Source organism: Argiope bruennichi, chromosome 10, assembly GCF_947563725.1.
Source record: "Argiope bruennichi chromosome 10, qqArgBrue1.1, whole genome shotgun sequence".
Classification (NCBI taxonomy): domain Eukaryota; kingdom Metazoa; phylum Arthropoda; class Arachnida; order Araneae; family Araneidae; genus Argiope; species Argiope bruennichi.
In genome coordinates this window covers 78,053,495-78,075,509 of record NC_079160.1, presented here as the reverse complement: position 1 = coordinate 78,075,509, position 22,015 = coordinate 78,053,495, and the positions used below count along the sequence as shown (strand labels likewise).

Here is a 22,015-nt window from a genome sequence, read left to right as displayed (position 1 = left end):
TCATTTCGGTGAGAAAAAATCCTATTAAACTAATTATTAATTAATTAAATAATATTTAATGAGCTAATTAGCCTATTTTTTGAAACAAAATATCTTAAATTCTAATTTGTACAGACACACAATTCTAGTTGGAAATGATGCCTAATATTAGTCTTCATGTTGTCTGCCTCAATCAAGTTATAAAAATATATAGTTTTTTTTTTTAAACAATTTTTTCATCAACGATCAATAGAAAAAGCAAGATTTTTTCAGCAATTTTAACTTTTAAATAGCTATTAAAAATTTATTTCTATAAATATAACTTTGATTGAGGCACAAAACATCCGCTATTTTATACATATTATTTTGATATATAAATAACGGTATTTGGTTCATTTCTTGGTGAGTTATGATTGTTTGAATGAAGCAACATGGTGGAAAAATATCATTCTTCATAAAATGAGTTTTAAAAACACCGTAACTAGAGTTTTTAATGAAAGCACCTCAAGAAAAATAATTGTAACTTGAGAAATATTTCGAAAATTGACAACATCTTTGTATCATTTGAAAGCTAAAGAATCAGAGAATATTATTAAGCAATAAAAAAATATTCGATATTTTGAACGATTTTCGAAGTTTCAAGTGTGTACATACACCTTAAAACTTTTTTTTTATATTACTGTTATGTATTACGAATTCAATAGAAATATTCAAGTATAATTGACAGTTATTTTAATAGTGCTATAAATTATCAATGGTTCCCCAATTATTGTCCGTGGAATGCATTATTATAAATTGTTGCATGTTTCACATATAATCAACAATCATTTTAACAATGGTGTAAACAATTAATTATTGTCAGTATGTTTACATTATTGTGTATTGCTTCATGTTTCACATATAATCTACAATCATTTCAACAATGGTGTAAACAATTCATGATTTCTTAATTATTGTCAGTATGTTTGCATTATTGTACATTGCTTCAGGTTTCAGAAAGAATCGAAATAATTTTCGAAAACTGTGCACTAGAATAAGATATATAATTTTAAGAAGTATTTTTTTTTTTTTTGCAAGACGTCTGTATCGCAACCCGTTAATGAAATTTGTGAAACTGGACCTTCATCAGTATTTGCATCTTCATATACAGTTATGAAGATACATCAGTATGTAAAAATTTTGTTTTTAACTATCTGTTAAATGACGAATATATCAGTATTTGTGTATTAACCACATGCAGCGATTTTTTGCTGACCCTAATAAATTCATTAGTAATTAGCAATTTTGTAATTAGCATCCGGATAATACTAATCTTCTGACAGAGGAAAGCGGTTTATACACAAAAACCAATAGACTTTTATGGATGAAAAGTTGATGTTTGTTTTCCATTATCTTAACCTCTTATTATCTTATCCTGCGATTTCTGCGGGTTGGCAGTCAGTCCATTTTCTGTTGTATCCGGCGTTTTTCGCAGTTTAGAGTGTTTATTTTTACGATTACAGATTTTTATTGCAGAAAGAGTGTTCAGATGTAAAGGTGCGAAATGATACTGTGGATATAAAAGAAGACTTTATTCAAAGTATATACTATAGGCCTGAGCACAACGATCCCATTGATTATCGAGCCGAAGGATTCCTTGTTCCCCGAATTCCTGTGGCCATGACGAGATCCAATCCTCCACAGCGTGCTTGAGTTCACTGCCCAAGGTCTGCTACTTGTTGAATTCCTCGAGCACAGAAGATACCATTAATTCCGATGTGTACTGTGAGACACTCCGTAGGGTACCTAGGTGTATCAAGAACAAAAGACCGGGGCTACTCACGGAGGGTGTGGTTCTGCTCCATGATAACGGACGTCCACACGTCTCCAAGGTCACACACGCGAAACTAGCTAAGTTCACGTGGGAGCAACTCCCCTAGCCATTCACCCTACAGCCCGGACATTTCGCCCTGCTATTTTCATGTATTTGGTCCCCTGAAAAAACATTTGAAAGGGAAGCGCTTCAACTCGGACGGTGAACTCAAGGATGCTGTGAAGGACTGGTCTCGTCACGGCTACAGGAATTCTGGGAAAAAGGAATCCTTCGGATCGTTAATCAATGGGATCGTTGTGCTCAGGCCTATGGTTGTATACTTTGAATAAAGTCTTCATTTATACCCACAGTGTCATTTCGTACCTTTTCATTTGAACACCCCTTTTATCATATTATTATTGTGTGATATAGTTTCAGTTCACTTTGTTTGAAACATATTTGAATTTATTTGCAATTAACGAATCTAAATAGTGATTTAAAATAATTACTCTGTCAAAAGGTTAACAGCTGTGATTAGCTAAATGGCTTCGTTTTTGTTCTGTCTTTTCTAAAAATAAATTCTCAATTATGTTCATTGTAAATTAAGTGCAAAACTAACCGTGATACTATTTTTTACTATTATTAAAGAAATATTTGAAAATTCACTGTAATATTGATATAATCGATTTGCTTAATGTAATCACTTCGGGAATTTCGATAATAGTAAGCAAATTCAATTGAATCAAATATATTTCATCATATCTAAGGAGAAAAAAACAATACTTATCCCTGGATTATCTATAATCTATTTTAAAAATAGCAGTTAAAAAATTCATTAATTGTTGCTTATTGAGAATTATTCACTTCACTTACATAATGTTTGTATTTTTATTATTTTTTAAAAGGCTGTTAAATGGCGTTGCACTTCGGGTTTCAAAATACCATGTGTTTGACTCATATTGCCGTTAATTGTTGGGTTTTCTTCAACATATTCGTCTCCGTCGGAATCATCAACTTTTATTCCTTGGTCTTACTCATATAAAACTTACGATTTTTCAAAATTTTACTATGAAACTCTGAAATATTCAATTGCGCAACAGAATAGTGTTTTTTTTAACACTAGGTTTACCAAGGGGTCATTTTGACCCTCTGAGGAAACTTTTCGTTAATTTCCTTCAAGAAAATTATTGCTGTACTTTTTGAGAATGTTTTAATTTATAAGTTAATTATATAATGATTTAATTAATAAGTTATAATCACAAATCTTATCATTTTCATTGTTTAGTTTCGGAGAAACGTATATAGTATACCTAGTTTTACTGAATTGGTCATTTTGATCATTCGAATAAATATTGTTGAGAATATATACATTTATATTTAAATATGTAACTGCTTGATAGGGACACGCATCGGTATAAATATAGAAATAAATATGTGTTAGTAAAATGTGTGTTTATACGAAACAAGAAGACGAAGCCGGAAAGACAGTCAGATAGAAGGTATTATAGGTTGTTTGTAAAAAGTCACGTGAGTCAGTATTTTGGTAGAAGAATAGATGAACTTGAAAACCTAGATTAGAAAACAAACACTTTTTAGTAAATAAGCTCAGAGGAACTGTCTTTTCATTACACCATATTGTATACCATATATATATATATATATATATATATATATATATATATATATATATATATATATATATATATATATATATATATAATATAGATAGATAGATAGATAGATACCTTTCTCTATATTATATATGAGGTATATATATGTAGTATTGTATATCACATATATACCACAACAAATATATTGAAAATATAAAAGTTTTTTTCCCTACTTCATAATAGATAGGTCAATTTATATTTTTTCTAATTAAATACCGAAAGGGGCCATTTTGACCCCTTTGATAGAAATGGGTATATGCCAACTCATGGTAAACCTAGTGTTAACTTCACATCTGTTAGGAATTTCAACTTTGTCTTTAACGCTCAATTCTGTTCTTTTATTTATCAATTTTGCGTTCATAATTCAATCGCATGTGACAGTTGTTTATGGCTATTCACTAGATTTCAAGCCGGATCTTACATCATGGCTTTCTGTTTAAACTCATTCAGATCGTTCTAATCTAAATAAAAATGGGAATTTCCATTCCATAGGAAAAATGATTCACAGATGTTTAATTGCAAATGGCGCAGGAAATTCCACGAACGTCTGGTTGAAAATATAAAGAATCTTATCAGTTCTCTACTTCAAGCCAGGTAGAATTGAACTATTTAATTATCACACTAAAGAAAATTTTTTGTATGTATTTGAATACATCGGTGTATAACTTATAAACTAACTTATTTCAGAACTTATAATACTGTGGAATACCGAATAATTTAAAATTAAATGTAAATATATTTCTAAAATTTCAAAAGACCACATGCCTCAATAATTTTTAAGGATCAAGATTATGATTACTTAGTATTCATTATGAATATAATTAATTTATTTTTTAAAGCATCTTAACATTATCTACATATATCCTGTTTTCAATTGTGAAGGGTATAAAAAATGTACCTTAACAACTTTTGCTATTGGACGTAATCTTATATGCTTGTAATGCCACTAAATAAGGCAAAGAAAAACCCATGTCAAAATCTTGAAACTCGATGTAAAGATATTATATCCCCGAAATTTGAAAACGGTATCATGTAATCACCCGCTATTGAATAATGCGAAGTTTAAAATAAGCTTAAAGATATTTCTAAAATTTAAAAACAATATCTGTCTCAATAATTTTTTTATGATCACGATTATGAATACTTAGAATTCATTATGAATATAATTATCTTATTTTTAAACCATCTTAACATTATCTACATATATCCTGTTTTCAATTGTGAAGGGCATAAAAATTGTACCGAAACAATTTTTGCTACTGGACTTAATCTTATATGCTTGTAATGCTACTAAATAATGCAAAGAAAAACACATATCAAAAGCTTGAAACTCGATGTAAAGATATTATGTCCCTGAAATTTGAAAACGTTACCATGTAATCATCTTCTCATCCACTTTTGTTTTGTTATTAAAGATTTCATACATAAGAAAAGACAATTTGTATCTGTGAAGAATCTCCTAAGTTCGCAACATCATTAATCATTAAAAAATCCTTTAAAAAGTGCTTTTTAAATTCTTTTCAGAGAAATATTGCGTTGCTAGAAATTGGATTGTCGCTTCAATACGCTAACAGTCTACACATCTGATAATGGTCCAAGTACATTACCTTAGAAAATGGAGAAGAAAATAATAATAATGAAAAAAAAAAAAAAAGATTGAATCTCCGTCTGCTTGGAGAGTAATAATGCAGAAAATTATTTTTTTCCCCTACGGAAACTCAAAAATTTGTCTAAAATGAGCTAGTCTTGCATTTCCTACACTTTTTTTTATATATATCTTCCAAAAAGATGTATTTTTTCCTACCCGCTTCAAGGGGAAATGTAATAACGCTTTTAGCGAAGAAGAAAATAAGACTAGGAGGAGGGAAATGCAGGAAAAAAAAATTGGGCTGGCTTCCTAAAAAACTTTGTATAATGATCGTTCTGCCTTTCCCTATTAAAGGCATTGCATGAACATCATTTCATGTATCAAACATTTATTCGCAAACTCTACATTCTTTTCTTCGCTAGGAAACTATCATTTTAACTGCAAACAAGACATTTCTGGGAAACTCTTTTCGATTTTAAAATGTATTATTTTTAATTCTCTTCCGTTAGATGTTTCCGGAATTCATAGTTGTTTAAGTAGTTTAATCTGCTGTATTATTTAGAAGTATTTTCATAATATTAACCAATTTAAGAAACACACACACTTTTATGTGTTTTATTAGCATCGTTTTAAAGATGCAATTTAACAATTGTTTTGTCCATTTATTATAATATTTATGTTAAGAAGACCGTTATTTGTTGGAGAGTTGTTAGATAAATTGCTTGAACGTCATTTCCTTATTAAAGGCATTGTATGAACATCATATTATGTATCAAACATTTATACGCAAACTCTACATTCTTTTTTTTTTATTTTTTTTTTCGCTAGGAAACTATCATTTTAACTGCAAACAAGATATTTTGAGTCAATTTTTCTGGGAAATTCTTTTTGATTTTTTTTAATGTATTATTTTTTAATTCTATTTCATTAGATATTTCCGAAATTTATAGTTATTTCACTAGTTATTTTATTAGGAGTTTTTTTCAAGCTATTAATCAGTTTTAAGAAAAGAAATTTAAGTGCTTTTCAACATCGTTTTAAAGATGCAATTTAACTATTAAGATTGTTATCTGTTGGAGGGTTGTTAAATAAATTGCATGAACATCATTTCCTTATTAAAGCTTATTAAAGACATTGCATGAACATTATTTCCTCATTAAAGATTTTGCATGAATATCATTTCATGTATCAAACATTTACTCGCAAACTCTAATTCTTTTCTTCGCTAGGAAACTCATTTTAACTGCAAACAAGACATTTCTGAGAAACTCTTTTCGATTTTAAAATGTATTATTTTTAATTCTGTTTCATTAGATGTTTCCGAAATTCATAGTTATTTAACTGGTTTAATCTGCCGTCTTATTTAGAAGTTTTTTGAAACTATTAACCAATTTAAAAACACTCACTTATGTGTTTTATTAATAATATTATAAAGATGATATTTTAACTATTTTATTTTAGTGTCCATGTTGTGAAAGCCATTATCGATTGAAGAGTTGTTAAATAAATTGCATGAACATCATTTCATGTATCTAACATTTACTCGCAAACTCTGAATTATTTTCTTCGCTAGGAAACTATCGTTTTAACTGCAAACGAGATATTTTGCGCTAAATTTTTCTGGGAAATTATTTTCTATTTTTAATTCTGTTCCATTAGATGTTTCCGGAATTCATAGTTATTTAAGTAGTTTAATCTGCTGTATTGTATAGAAGTATTTTCATAATATTAACCAATTTAAGAAACACACACACTTTTATGTGTTTTATTAGCATCGTTTTAGAGATGCAATTTAACAATTGTTTTGTCCATTTATTATAATATTTATGTTAAGAAGACCGTTATTTGTTGGAGAGTTGTTAGATAAATTGCTTGAACGTCATTTCCTTATTAAAGGCATTGTATGAACATCATTTTATGTATCAAACATTTATACGCACACTCTAAATTCTTTTTTTCGCTAGGAAACTATCATGTTAACTGCAAACAAGATATTTTGAATTAATTTTTCTGGGAAATTCTTTTTGATTTTTTAAAAAAGTATTATTTTCTAATTATGTTTCGTTAGATGTTTCCGAAATTTATCATTATTTCACTAATTATGTTATTAGGAGTTTTTTTCAAGCTATTAATCAGTTTTAAGAAAACAAATTTACGTGTTTTGTTAACATCGTTTTAAAGATGCAATTTAACTATTTTATTTTATTGTTTACGTTGAGAAGGTTGTTATTTGTTGGAGAGTTGTTAAATGAATTGCATGGACATCATTTCCTCATTAAAGACATTGCATGAACATCATTTCCTTATTAAAGACATTGCATGAACATCATTTCCTTATTAAAGACATTGCATGAACATTATTTCCTCATTCAAGATTTTTCTAAATTATTTTCATGTATCAAACATTTACTCGCAAACTCTTCGCTAGGAAACTATTTTTTTAACTGCAAACAAGAAATTTCTGGGAAACTCTTTTTGATTTTTAAATGTATTATTTTTAATTCTGTTTCGTTAGACGTTTCCGAAATTCATAGTTATTTAACTGGTTTAATCTACTGTTTTATATAGAAATTTTTTCAAACTATTAACCAATTTAAAAACACACACACATTTATGTGTTTTATTAACATTATTTTAAAGATAATATTTATTTAGTGTCCATTATGACTATTTTATTTTAGTGTCCATGTTGTGAAGGCCATTATTTATTGGAGAGTTGTTAAATAAACTGCATGAACATCATTTCATATATCTAACATTTACTCGCAAACTCTAAATTATTTTCTTCGATAGGTAACTATCGTTTTAACTGCAAACGAGATATTTCGTGTTAAATTTTTCTGGAAAATTCTTTTCTATTTTCCATTCTGGTCCATTAGATATTTCCAGAATTCATAGTTATTTAAGTGGTTTAATCTGATGTGTTATTTAGGAGACTTTTCAAACTATTGACCAATTTAAAAAGCACACAAATTTACGTGTTTTATTAACATCGTTTTGAAGATTCAATTTAATTATTTTATTTTAGTGTCCATGTTGAGAAGGTTGTTATGTGTTGGAGAGTTGTTGAATAAATATTAGTCTTTAATGATAGGATAATGATATATTTTAATAACTCATATAGAGAAATTATATATATATATATATAATTACCTTTAATATGTTAGCTTTGTGTTTTTAAAAAGCGAGAATCACAATCGATAGCTTAAAATTTCCTTTCCTTTTCGTTTTTCTTTAATGGTTTAAGTGTTTTTAGTGTTTATTGTTATTTTGTTATTGTATTTTTACTTATTAGTGGTTGTTTTCTTCTAATTTGTTCTTTTGTATTGTCCTTTCTGTTAAAATGAAGGGTATATATATCTCTGAGGCCTAATTTCAGGGGATTTTCGGGTCACGAGGAATCATTATTAGACTTTCTTGTCTGCATTCCCTCACAGAAAAAAATCCCTTTTTTTTTAATCCCTGCCTGAGGGTGACTCTTGAAAAAGTCTTCAGGCCGGAATCTTTTTTTATTTGGTTTATTTGATTTTCCTATTAACTTAATTTATTACTTTTGTCTCAATTCATCTGTGTTGTAGAAGTAGCTGCATTTGCGCTCTCTAAATACTGGGAAGTTTTTCCTGTTCCTTTTTTGGTTTTAGTTTGAATAAGAAATAATTTTTAGTTCCGAAACTATTTAGTTTCGTTTTCAAAATATTTCTTACTTTAGATTGGTTATATATATATTTAATATAATCTTATCCATTTGATGTACTAGGTAATATAGGTAATAGTTATTTAATAGAGAAAAATTTTATCCATGCATTTCGTGTTTTAATTTCTTGTCTATCAAAAAAAAAAATCATTTTTTTTTTTACTATCTTCAAGCAAAATCATGTAATTTCTTTTTGCAAAATCCATCTTATATTTTTTATGAAGATCCTAATGGCATCAATTCTTATGACATCACATACACATGACAATCATAAGCGCACATATGGTATAATATATAATCACAATCGCATATTTTGCATTCAAAATGTGAATTAGACTGCAACGTTAATTTGTTTGAGTTCTTAATGGCCATTATGTGAGCATTGACTGACCATGTTTGAAAATTAAAAAATAAAATCTTAAATATAAAAAATATCCTCTAGTTTTCAATCCTATTTGTAACATAGGACATTCCGATTTTAATTTAGTATTAAATACCGTTTGTACAATTTTGGTATAGCATATGGAGCAAGCATTAATTGTGTATCGTTTTGTTTTCTTCGCTATTTAATCAAATTATGCCTTCCATTTTAAAAGTGCACTGTTATACTGGTTCAAGTAAGAATGATATGCACTCCACGAAGGCTAAATTCTGTTAACTTTGAACTCAGATTTTTGTTTTTTTCTTCGTTGGATTATACTTCGTTGTAACCCAAAACTGAAATTCAACTGTTTATTTCGTTGAAATCCGAAATATTTCTTCTGTAATTACATCTTTTTTTACATTTCTCAAAGAAAAACAATATAAAAAGGCAAAGTTACAAATAAAAAAAAAATGAAAATTCTTGTGATAACTATTTTAAAGGGAAAAGCTATTTCGGGGTCTAAAATGCAAACTTAAGATATTTTGGTTAACATTATTATTCTTAGCGTGCGTAAAAGAAATGTGTAGAAAGAAATTAAATCTTCAGATTGTAGGATTGTTTGCATTTTAACTATTCGAGTTATTATTCGCTGTGAAGAATAAACTAAAGATCTTTAGAACTCTTTAATAAAACGCTTAATGAGGATGTTAATAATATTTACAATGCTCATATGTATTATATTTAACTCTAAATAATAATTTCCAATTCAAATGGTCGGTTATACACACATTCGAGTCCACTTACAGGTCTATTTACCATTATTCTTGTTGTTGTTTCGTTTGGCACTTGCCACGGACAAGCCCACTGTTCGAAGACAGCCGATTTAAGCCTGTGGGGGAGCGTCTCTTGTTTTTATAATAGCGCCAACTAGGGCCAAGAATACGACTTGGACACACGCATCACTCATTCGCTTGCACAACCCCTTTTTACAGCAGGGCACATTCACACATCTCACAGATAGAACAACAACCATGCCCAAACCGGGACTCGAACCCGAGAAGCCCAGATCACGGGGAAGACGTGCTACCCCTATGCCAGGACGCCGTCCCATTATTCTTTCACACAAACATTGTGAAGTGGACTGCATTCTCCTTTCGCATCCTCTGTTATTCTTATTATACCTCTTCTAAAGTTGCATGTCTGTTGTTCCACTCATTTTTGCAATCCTTTAGAAATTCTAAACTGCCACCTTCAATGATGTTCTGATAACGAATTACAAATGTATCAACATATGTCAATCCATATTGGTCAGTTGTAGTTCGCACATTCTAATTCTGATTGTTGGTGGGCGCTACAAACCTGTCCTAACATAAGCCATTGTCTCCAAATCAATGATCGATCGTTCATATCTCTGAGTCTGAGAATAGTGGTCTGTTCATCACTATTATTTGTATGCATTTTGGAACGGACTTCATTATTCATTATTTAAATACCTATAGTTCCACGCATTTTGGTATCTATAAGAAACTCGGTTAATACTTTCAGCGATGTTCTGATAACGAATTATTATCGTCATTACCTCAGGGGTGTTTGTGCTCCGGGGAAACCCCGGAATTCCGGGGATTTTGAACTTCGATACCCGGAAATTCCGGGGATCGTCGTTCAAAAGGAAGTAGGAATAATAATGAATTATTTATTTTGATCTGGGCGATTTTGTTTGCTTTGAAAGCAGAAAACGCAAGGTCAGCGCGTGTGGTGAAAACTTTTCCTTTCTTTCTCCAAAGGCAGTGATAATGCGTGAAAAGGGGGAAAAAACTTCTTTTTTGTTCTTTCCTTATTGCGAGTTATGACTCATTCCCCCGTTTCTCGGACATTCTCTTCTGGATTCTTTTCGGCAAGTAGGCGCGGCAGAAAAAAAAGGGAGAGACTTCGCGACCAGATGTGCGATCACGTGACTCTGGGTTCAAAGGTCTTATCTCTCCGGGCGTGGCACCAATAAGTAGAGAAGGGGGATTTTTCGCCGTATTAGCTATTTGTCATTGATCGCTTCGCAACTTTTTTTTCTCCGCTGTGTAAAATTTTCGTTTCATTTATTGATGCACGTGTAAATTTTTCGTTTCTCTTATTGAAATGTTTTTTTTATTTATGTACGCAAGAGAATTTCACTTTGAAATTTCAGCATATGAAACAGAAATTACCCCTTAAAAATTCATATCTAATTAGTTTTACAGCATTAGATTCAGAGCTAAGAGGTAAAACCAGTACAATATTAGCTTTTGAAAAATTATCATCTTTTCTGTCCCATATTTTTAGTGATAATGAAAAGTCAAAAGTAGAAGCTGAAATAAGGTTATACCAGAGTGATATTGATATCACCAAAGAAATGCTCTACACATCTGATGAAAGTGGAAATCAAGTCAAGTGTACAATTGATAAATATTGGTCTAAAGTTTTTAATTTAAAAGATGATTTCACAAATGATTATAAGTATCCTACATTGGCTAAATTGGTCAAAGCCTGCCTTAGCTGCTTCCATGGCCCATTAGTGGAAAGTGCATTCAACTTAATGGATACACTTGTCACTGACTATAGAACCTCTCTTAAGATTGATTCCCTAGATGCAGTGCAGACTATTAAATATGATTTAATGGCTTCTAAAGAAACCTCATGTGAAAAATATGGCTCAAAAAATCCAATGACTGATCCAATTCACAAAGATCTCTTACTGAATATGAACAGAAGTTGGAAAACATATCAAGAGGACTTAAAAACATGTATTTCAGATGAGTCACCTATAAAAGTCTCTGAAAAACCTTCTACATTAGCAGAAAAGCAAACTGCTTCTACCTCTGCATGTGCAGTTCTCGAGGAAATTTCTTCAACTGTAAATGAGGAAAATAAAAGTCAATCTTCCTGCAATTATGAAGTTCACCACAAAAGAAAGACAAGCCCACAAACATCAGAAAATAAAAAAAAGCAGCAGAAATTAGATAATTTTTTTAAAGAATTAATTCAGGTAATTTAAAATATTTGCATAAAATGTAGTAGTTTATATGTTTGAAAATTTATGGTTATTAATTTTGCAAAAAAAGTAATTCATTGAACTTTTATAATTAGGTCATTCAATATTTCATAATTGTAATTTTTCATTTCTCCCCCCCCCCTTCTCGAAACTCCAAAATGCCGGTAGTAAGTCCGTAAAAGTTTCAGGGGATTTTTTGGGGTCCCACAAACACCCCTGTTACCTTATATCATTCCAAAATGACCATTTGCACACAGTAGAATTCCGGATGTTGGTGAACACTTCAAATTTTTCCTGTCATTAATAATTATCTTCAAATCAGTGGTCGTTGTTCCACACATCCGGGTACAGTCCACTAATCTGTTCACTATCCTTTCGTATGCGCTGTCGAATGAATAGTTCTTTTCTCATCTCTTCTAATACGCTTCGTATTACACAGCTTCCAAGATGGACGCTACAAACATGTTGTTTTACACAGTTTTAGTATCTATAAGAAATTCAGCTTAATACTACTTTCAATGATGATCTGATAGCGAATTATCATTGACATCAAATTACCAATCCAAAATGTTCAGTTGCACACAGTGTAATTCTGGATGCTGATGGACGCTACAAACATTTCCAATCTTAAATAATTGATTCCATACAGTGGCCAGTTATTACACGTCTGAGTATACTCCACTTGTCTGTTCACCTCTATTATTTCACTCCTATTTAAATGTATTATGGAGCTTATCCCGTTCTTCTCTCGTTTTTTCGAGTACTCCTCATGTTATACCACCTCTGAAATTAAGTGCCTCTTGTTCTACGCATTTTTGGTATCTATAAGAAATTCGTCTTTTATTTTCAGTGAGGTTCTGAGAACAAATTATCATCACCACCAATTTATTCCAATCCAAAATGTTCAGCTGCACACACTGTAATTCTGGATGCTGATGGACGCTACAAACATTTCCAATCTTAAATAATTGTCTCCAAACAGTGGCCAATCTATTACATGTCCGAGTACACTTCACTGGTCTGTTCACCACTATTCTTTCGCTCCTATTTAAATGTATTGTGTAGCTTATCCCATTCTTCTCTCGTTTTTTCTAGTACTCCTCATGTTATACCACCTCTGAAATTAAGTGCCTCTTGTTCTACGCATTTTTGGTATCTATAAGAAATTCGTCTTTTATTTTCAGTGAGGTTCTGAGAACAAATTATCATCACCACCAATTTATTCCAATCCAAAATGTTCAGCTGCACACACTGTAATTCTGGATGCTGATGGACGCTACAAACATTTCCAATCTTAAATAATTGTCTCCAAACAGTGGCCAATCTATTACATGTCCAAGTACACTTCACTGGTCTGTTCACCACTATTCTTTCGCTCCTATTTAAATGTATTGTGTAGCTTATCCCATTCTTCTCTCGTTTTTTCCAGTACTCCTCATGTTATACCACCTCTGAAATTAAGTGCCTCTTGTTCTACGCATTTTTGGTATCTATAAGAAATTCGTCTTTTATTTTCAGTGAGGTTCTGAGAACAAATTATCATCACCACCAATTTATTCCAATCCAAAATGTTCAGTTGCACACAGTGTAATTCTGGATGCTGATGGACGCTACAAACATTTCCAATCTTAAATAATTGTCTCCAAACAGTGGCCAATCTATTACATGTCCGAGTACACTTCACTGGTCTGTTCACCACTATTCTTTCGCTCCTATTTAAATGTATTGTGTAGCTTATCCCATTCTTCTCTCGTTTTTTCCAGTACTCCTCATGTTATACCACCTCTGAAATTAAGTGCCTCTTGTTCTACGCATTTTTGGTATCTATAAGAAATTCGTCTTTTATTTTCAGTGAGGTTCTGAGAACAAATTATCATCACCACCAATTTATTCCAATCCAAAATGTTCAGTTGCACACAGTGTAATTCTGGATGCTGATGGACGCTACAAACATTTCCAATCTTAAATAATTGTCTCCAAACAGTGGCCAATCTATTACATGTCCGAGTACACTTCACTGGTCTGTTCACCACTATTCTTTCGCTCCTATTTAAATGTATTGTGTAGCTTATCCCATTCTTCTCTCGTTTTTTCCAGTACTCCTCATGTTATACCACCTCTGAAATTAAGTGCCTCTTGTTCTACGCATTTTTGGTATCTATAAGAAATTCGTCTTTTATTTTCAGTGAGGTTCTGAGAACAAATTATCATCACCACCAATTTATTCCAATCCAAAATGTTCAGCTGCACACACTGTAATTCTGGATGCTGATGGACGCTACAAACATTTCCAATCTTAAATAATTGTCTCCAAACAGTGGCCAATCTATTACATGTCCGAGTACACTTCACTGGTCTGTTCACCACTATTCTTTCGCTCCTATTTAAATGTATTGTGTAGCTTATCCCATTCTTCTCTCGTTTTTTCCAGTACTCCTCATGTTATACCACCTCTGAAATTAAGTGCCTCTTGTTCTACGCATTTTTGGTATCTATAAGAAATTCGTCTTTTATTTTCAGTGAGGTTTTGAGAACAAATTATCATCACCACCAATTTATTCCAATCCAAAACGTTCAGCTGCACACAGTGTAATTCTGGATGCTGATGGACGCTACAAACATTTCCAATCTTACATAATTGTCTCCAAACAGTGGCCAATCTATTACATGTCCGAGTACACTTCACTGGTCTGTTCACCACTATTCTTTCGCTCCTATTTAAATGTATTGTGTAGCTTATCCCATTCTTCTCTCGTTTTTTCCAGTACTCCTCATGTTATACCACCTCTGAAATTAAGTGCCTCTTGTTCTACGCATTTCTGGTATCTATAAGAAATTCGTCTTTTATTTTCAGTGAGGTTCTGAGAACAAATTATCATCACCACCAATTTATTCCAATCCAAAATGTTCAGCTGCACACAGTGTAATTCTGGATGCTGATGGGCGCTACAAACATTTCCAATCTTAAATAATTGTCTCCAAACAGTGGCCAATCTATTACATGTCCGAGTACACTTCACTGGTCTGTTCACCACTATTCTTTCGCTCCTATTTAAATGTATTGTGTAGCTTATCCCATACTTCTCTCGTTTTTTCCAGTACTCCTCATGTTATACCACCTCTGAAATTAAGTGCCTCTTGTTCTACGCATTTTTGGTATCTATAAGAAATTCGTCTTTTATTTTCAGTGAGGTTCTGAGAACAAATTATCATCACCACCAATTTATTCCAATCCAAAATGTTCAGTTGCACACAGTGTAATTCTGGATGCTGATGGGCGCTACAAACATTTCCAATCTTAAATAATTGTCTCCAAACAGTGGCCAATCTATTACACGTCCTAGTATACTCCACTTGTCTGTTCACCACTATTATTTCGCTCCTATTTAAATGTATTGTGGAGTGGGTCCCATTATTCTCTCGTCTTTTCGAGTACTTTTCTTGTTATACCACCCCTAAAATTGCCTCTTGTTCTACGCATTTTGGTATTTATAAGAAATTCATGCTTTTATTTTCAATGACGTTCTGGTAACAAATTATCATCATCATCAATTTATACCAATCCAAAATGATCAGTTGCACACAGTGTAATGGTGTCTTGCTGATGAACATCACAAATTTTTTCCCATTGTCAATTATTATCTCCAAACCAATGGGCAATCTTGTATACACTGGAGTCCACTCTACCGGTCCATCCACCATCATACTTTATACTGGTCATGGAGTGTGTGTTCTTGCCTCCGCTTCTCTATTACGCTTCATATTATACCTTCTCTAATGTAATGCGTCTACAGCTAATACATAGTTAACTAGAAGAAAAAAAAGCGTTCGCCCATGTCTTGGTGACAAAGTAAAATTGTCGCCAACGTATCTTAGTCAGGAATAGCCAGAACGATAATTCTGCCTTTGATAGATATCACAGGACTTGGCCATAATCCATAAAAGTTATTTTCGATTTTAACTAGTATCTATGTGGAGTTTGCTTTTCAACAGTCACATGAGCATTGCATGAATTATGCATGCCTATGGTGAAATGATTTGCCGCGGAATTTGAGGACAACAATTTTATCTTAAAAACTCTCGAAAAAAACTCATAATTCAATGGATCTGGAAAATTTACTGTATTTAATGCATATATAGTGTATTGCGGCTTGACTGCGTAAATATCTCTGAATATTTTGTGACTTTTGATTTGAAGCAAGATTTCTTGGTTAATGCCATTACAAGGCTATTACGAATTAATGGTTCATTTCATTTTTTGAAGTTTGAAACTGTAAAGTAAAGAACAGGAATCATGACCTCAAATAAGGTGGTCTCACTGAAAAATAAAGAAATCGCAAAAATTCTATCAGAACTTTCATGTTTCAGATATTTCAACTATGGTAAGCAAGATTAATTCACAATAGCTGGTTTTTACATTTTATCTTTCTTTGAAAGACTAAAATTTTCTAAAAGTTCTTTAATGATTATTTTCAATTAAATTTTCTTTTTATTTTCCATGAGTAATCAGTTAATTTCATTTTCCTATTTGCTTTTTTAACTTTGCTGTCTAACAAGATTTTTTTTTATTTATTTGCATTACCTTGAGATATAAAAACTTAAGTGTAATGGAAGCATTCCCAATCTTATCTTCTTTCAAATTTTTCAGTATTTGCTGGTTGAAGTTTTATGCCGCAAAAATCTATTTATAACAAACATCATGTAACAGGAAAAAACTTAGGAGTTCTTATAGATTCGAAACAATTATTTTTAATATGTTGGAAAATTTTCAAAATTGAAATTAGTTTAATTATTATCAATTAATAATTCAATTATATAATTTTATTAATCTTTTGTATTCATAACAAAGCTTTTTGGTAAAAACTTGATGAATATTTTTTTCCCTTTCTTTAATAGATAAAATGTCACTAGTAGAAAAATCACCCTTCACTATATGACTTGTCAATCAAATTACATTTTCTTTTTGAAATTCATGAATCACCAATTAATTTGAAGGGGAAAAAAATCACTTCAATAAGTAATTCTGGAGTACTTTTTTTATTATTTTGTTCGAAATATGTTCCAAATAGAATTTACAATTTTATTATGAAGTTAAATAAGTTCTCAAGCCAAAAAAGGTTTGAGACCAATGGGAATTCCAAACTTGCTAGATATCAAAGTGGCGATTTTATCGAAAAGTGATTGAAACCTGTATTCAATATTTCCAGACAGTAAATATTTTCATATGATATTTTAATAAAACATTCCAAATGAAAAATTACAGATCTACGAAATATCGTATGCCATAAGCACAGTAAAAAAAATATGCATTTAGCAAAAATGACAGAAGTTATACGACTAATAGTAACTGAAGTAACAAAAACTGATGCAACCGAAAAGAAGAAGGGAAGAAACTGAGAACAATTCTTTTATTTTTAACGACCCCGTAACTATACACCTCACGAAATAAAATGGATATTTACGTTTACGTCTAAGAGGAAAGAAAAAAAAATATATATATATGAAAACTCCTTTCACGTGATTTTCACACGACCGGTTCTAGGTCTCATTTTCTTCTTTTTCTTTTTTATTTCCTTCTTTCATGGCAACCAACTTTTCTACAACTCCTACACATTCATTGAAAACATAAACATGAGGAAGATTCCACGCAACATTTTTATTTTATTTTATTTTAATCTTGTTAACGTTTCTCGAACAGTGGTACGACGTGGACTTGGACCTCGTGGACTGTGAAATTAAGGACGTCTTCTTCGCCAGCCGGGTTGACGATGAAACGGAAGATTTTCTGGAGAATTGCTTCGAGAAATCCGATTGGTTGATGACTCAGATTTTCCACGCCTTGGTGAGAAGTCTCATGTGCTGGTTCATGTCTAGAACTTCGATAAATGGGTAGGTGTTTTCTTTGAATTTGTATTCGAAATAAAATATGCTGGTGTTTTGGAGTGAAATAATTTTTATCGCGAAATAACTGGCTCGGGGGAAACACGAGAAGGGGAGAGGGTAAGAAAACCCCCTTTTGTGTCCTTTATCAGAGTGAAACACTGGTTTGAAATTCGTAAAAAAAGAAATAAAAATGGTGCCATGAATGCATCAAGACTGTACATTTTATTTAACTTTGTATTCTGCAGTGGTTCGTATGAGTCACCGTCATTTTAACTGTGCATTAACACATTTGTAACCTTGCCATTTATGCCATTTGTCAAAATTTTTTGATTAACATCATTATTAACTGCTTATGAAAAGGAAAAAAAAAAAACATCCTTTTACGAGATAAAAGTAAAATGCATTAAGGTTCTGAAAAAGAGAAAGAATATTTTATTTTGTTTAACCTTATAAGTAAATCACAGTGATTCATAATTGCACCAAAGCTATTTTTTTTAAAAAATTCCTATTAATTTTAAATAATTTAGCAATCGATTAATGTAATTATTTACTTATACCATTTTGAAAGAAAATATTTTCCCAAATTAAATGCTTAAATGATAAAAAAAAAATATTTTTTTCAATAATAATAATAATAATTCTAAGCACGTTATGTTAAATATGGAGTTTATATATATTCTGTTATAAACTTAAAATGTTGGTTTTGAGTACGAAAAATGAAAGAAAGTTTATACGTGTTTCATAATATAATTATGTGAAAGGAATATAATTTAAATAAAAGTCGTTGAAGTAATTTGAATTAAAAAATGAAGTTAAAAAAATTCAACAACTTTCTTACCCTCTTTTATATTTAATGTATGAAATTTGGCCTATAAATAAAAATGTAATTGAAGAAAAAATGTCACCAAAAAAGTTTAATCCATTATCCATTAAACATTCTTAAGGAATTTATGAAAAACTTAAATTAGAATATAATAAGTGTCCTATAAATATAAGTAGTAAAATGTTTAGTTCTTATAGCATATGTTACATGTTTTGACAATACTAAATAAAGCTAAATACTCTAGATTTTTGACTGAAAATTGATTTAAAAAATTAAAGAATAATAAAACAATTAACAATATTAAGCATTCTAAACACATACTACTCAAATATTTTCCTTCAAAGCAGTTTATCAAATCATCAATTAAAATCCATGTCAATTGCATATTCCTTTAGATAACCATAAATATCATATATGATTTGATTATTGAAACTGAAGATGAACAGTAAAACAACTTGTAAACTCCAAAAATTCCATAAATTATCATTAAAAAATTCTTTCTGTTTAGAATTAATATAGGTTGGAATTGGATGGCAGGAAAATTAACTACAATAAACAATAAGTAGTCTTAGATTCATTTACTTTACTGTAGAATGAACGAATCACAGGAATATTAATTACAATACACAATAAGTAGTCTTGAATTCATTTACATTACTGTAGATTAAAGTTGAATTACAGGAAAATTAACTATAATAAACAATAAGCAGGCTTTGATTCATTTACATTTCTGTAGAATGAAGCTGAATCACAAGAATATTTACAATAAACAATAAGTAATTTTGGGTACATTTACATTAATGTACATTGAAACTGAATTACTGGAAAATTAACTATAATAGACAATAAGCAGTCTTGGATTCATTTATATTACTGTAGATTGAACCTGAATTATAGGAAAATTTACAATAAACAATAAGTAAATTTGGATTCATTTACATTACTGTAGTTTGAAGTTAAATTACAGGAAAATTAGCTACATTTAATAATAAGGAGTCTTGGATTCATTTACATTACTGTAGATTGAAATTGAATTACAGGAAAATTAACTTCAATAAACAATAAGATACAAAACACGACTCTAAAATCTTGCAGTTGTGATAAATATTAGAAGATTTCTTTAGGTTATGGTAAAAAAGATTTGATTTAAATGAAGATTGAATGAAATATTAAATGGTAATGAAAGCTACTGAAAATATTTGTTTTAAAATCCGTATTTAAATATATTGTTTTCCTCTATATTATCTGTATTGAAATCTATATATTTTGGCAATATTTAAATAACAATTAATATTATAAAATTTAGACTACTGCTGAATGAGCACGGATTACAGCAAAATTAAATAATAAGAAAAATAATGACTTCAAAATCTTTGTCAGATATAGTTAACTATCATATGTTACGATATTTCTCTAGCTAACGGTAAGTACCACGTAAGATTTGATTTAGGTTACTGCAGAATGAAGATGGGACCGATTTCCCGAGGAAGCAGCAGATGAAAGGAAAAGTAAGTGTAAATGAACGGAAGGAGGACGTAAGAAAACGGAAATGAACCCCAGAGGTAAATGCCCTACCTACTTTCTGCCCCCCAAGGAAGGAAATCGCATTGCGATCAATAACATTTATTAATGGTATTGAAATGCATCGAATGTGTTTTGACCGTTTTCTACAATGACACGACTTTTCGGTTCATTTTTTGAAAAGACATTTGGACTTATTATTATTTTTTTTAAGTAAGCGCCAATCCTAAAAATCGTGTTTCCTGATCTTGAGTAGGGAAGGTTGATTTTGGCGTTGTGGGAAATGAAAATCGAGTGTGATAAAATTTAAGCTGTCTCAGCAACTTTACTTTTTACCAGAACTTACAAATTTGTGAACTGTTGAATGAATCGTTGATTTGCTTCATATTTGAGAAATAAACTCGCGTAATGTTGCAGCCTTATAACGAAAGTAATGGGTCATCCGTATGATTAACGGGTTTACCAAGAAGTTGCAAATTTACGTACAGCTTAATGAACCGCGAATTTGCTTCATATTTAAGAAATTAACTCGCGTAATGTTGCAACATTATCACGAAGGTAACAATATGCCATACATATGATGAACAACATATGGATGCCAGAAATGGTAAATTTTCTATTGTTAATGAACTTCAAATTTATTTTATATTTATGAAATTAACTCTCGTAATATTGCAATCATATGGCGAAAATAATAACTTGTCATCCATAAAATTAAAATGTTTACAAGAAACTACGAATTCGTATGCTACTTAATGAACTTTTCTTACCAAGAAATCGCAAATGTATGTACGGCTTGATGAACCTCTAGTTTACTTTATATTTATGAAATTAACTCGCTTAACATTATACAATATGACAAAGGTAACATCATGATGTAACCATATAATGAACTTGTTTACAAAAAATTGCTAATTTTTTAATTGCTGAATGAACTATAAATTTGCTTCCTATTTATGGAATGAACCCACGTAATGTTGCAAATATATGATGAATGCATGAATGTGTTATCCATATGATGAGCGTGTTGCAAATTTACGTACTGCTTAATGAACCTCTAATTTACTTTTTGCTTATAAAACTAACTCGTGTAACATTATACCCATATGACAAATGTAGTATTGTACCATTCATATGATGAACGTGTTTACAAGAAATTTAGAATTTGTACACTGCTTAATGCTAAAATCAAGTCTTGTAATATTGCAGCCATATGATGAACGTAATAACGTGTCATCCATAAGATGAACGTGTGTACAAGAATGTATACTACTTAATGATCTTCAAATTTACTTCATAGTTATGAAATAACTCGCATAATGTTATGGCTATATGAAAAGTAATTACGATTCATCCATAAGATGAATGTGTTTACAAGATTGTATACTTAATGACCTTCAAATTTACTTCATAGTCATGAAAAAACTCGCATAATGTTATAGCTATATGAAAAGTAATTACGATTCATCCATAAGATGAATGTGTTTACAAGATTGTATACTTAATGACCTTCAAATTTACTTTATAGTCATGAAATAACTTTCATAATGTTATGGCTATATGAAAAGTAATTACGATTCATCCATATGATGAACGTGCTTACAAGATTGTATACTTCTTAATGACCTTCAAATTTACTTTATAGTCATGAAATAACTCGCATAATGTTATGGCTATAT

At 30.7% G+C, this 22,015-nt stretch overlaps 1 protein-coding gene across 3 annotated transcripts in view; it reads left to right on the top strand.

Moving 5' to 3' along the window:
- LOC129989297 (protein-L-histidine N-pros-methyltransferase-like) overlaps window positions 1-22,015 on the top strand; it is a 380,326-nt gene that overhangs the window by 46,644 nt on the left and 311,667 nt on the right. For all 3 annotated transcript variants that reach the window (XM_056097734.1, XM_056097737.1, XM_056097736.1), the window contains exon 3: window positions 17,808-17,998. In XM_056097734.1, coding sequence (XP_055953709.1) covers window positions 17,808-17,998 — 191 coding nt within the window. The remainder of the gene's footprint in view (window positions 1-17,807; window positions 17,999-22,015) is intronic.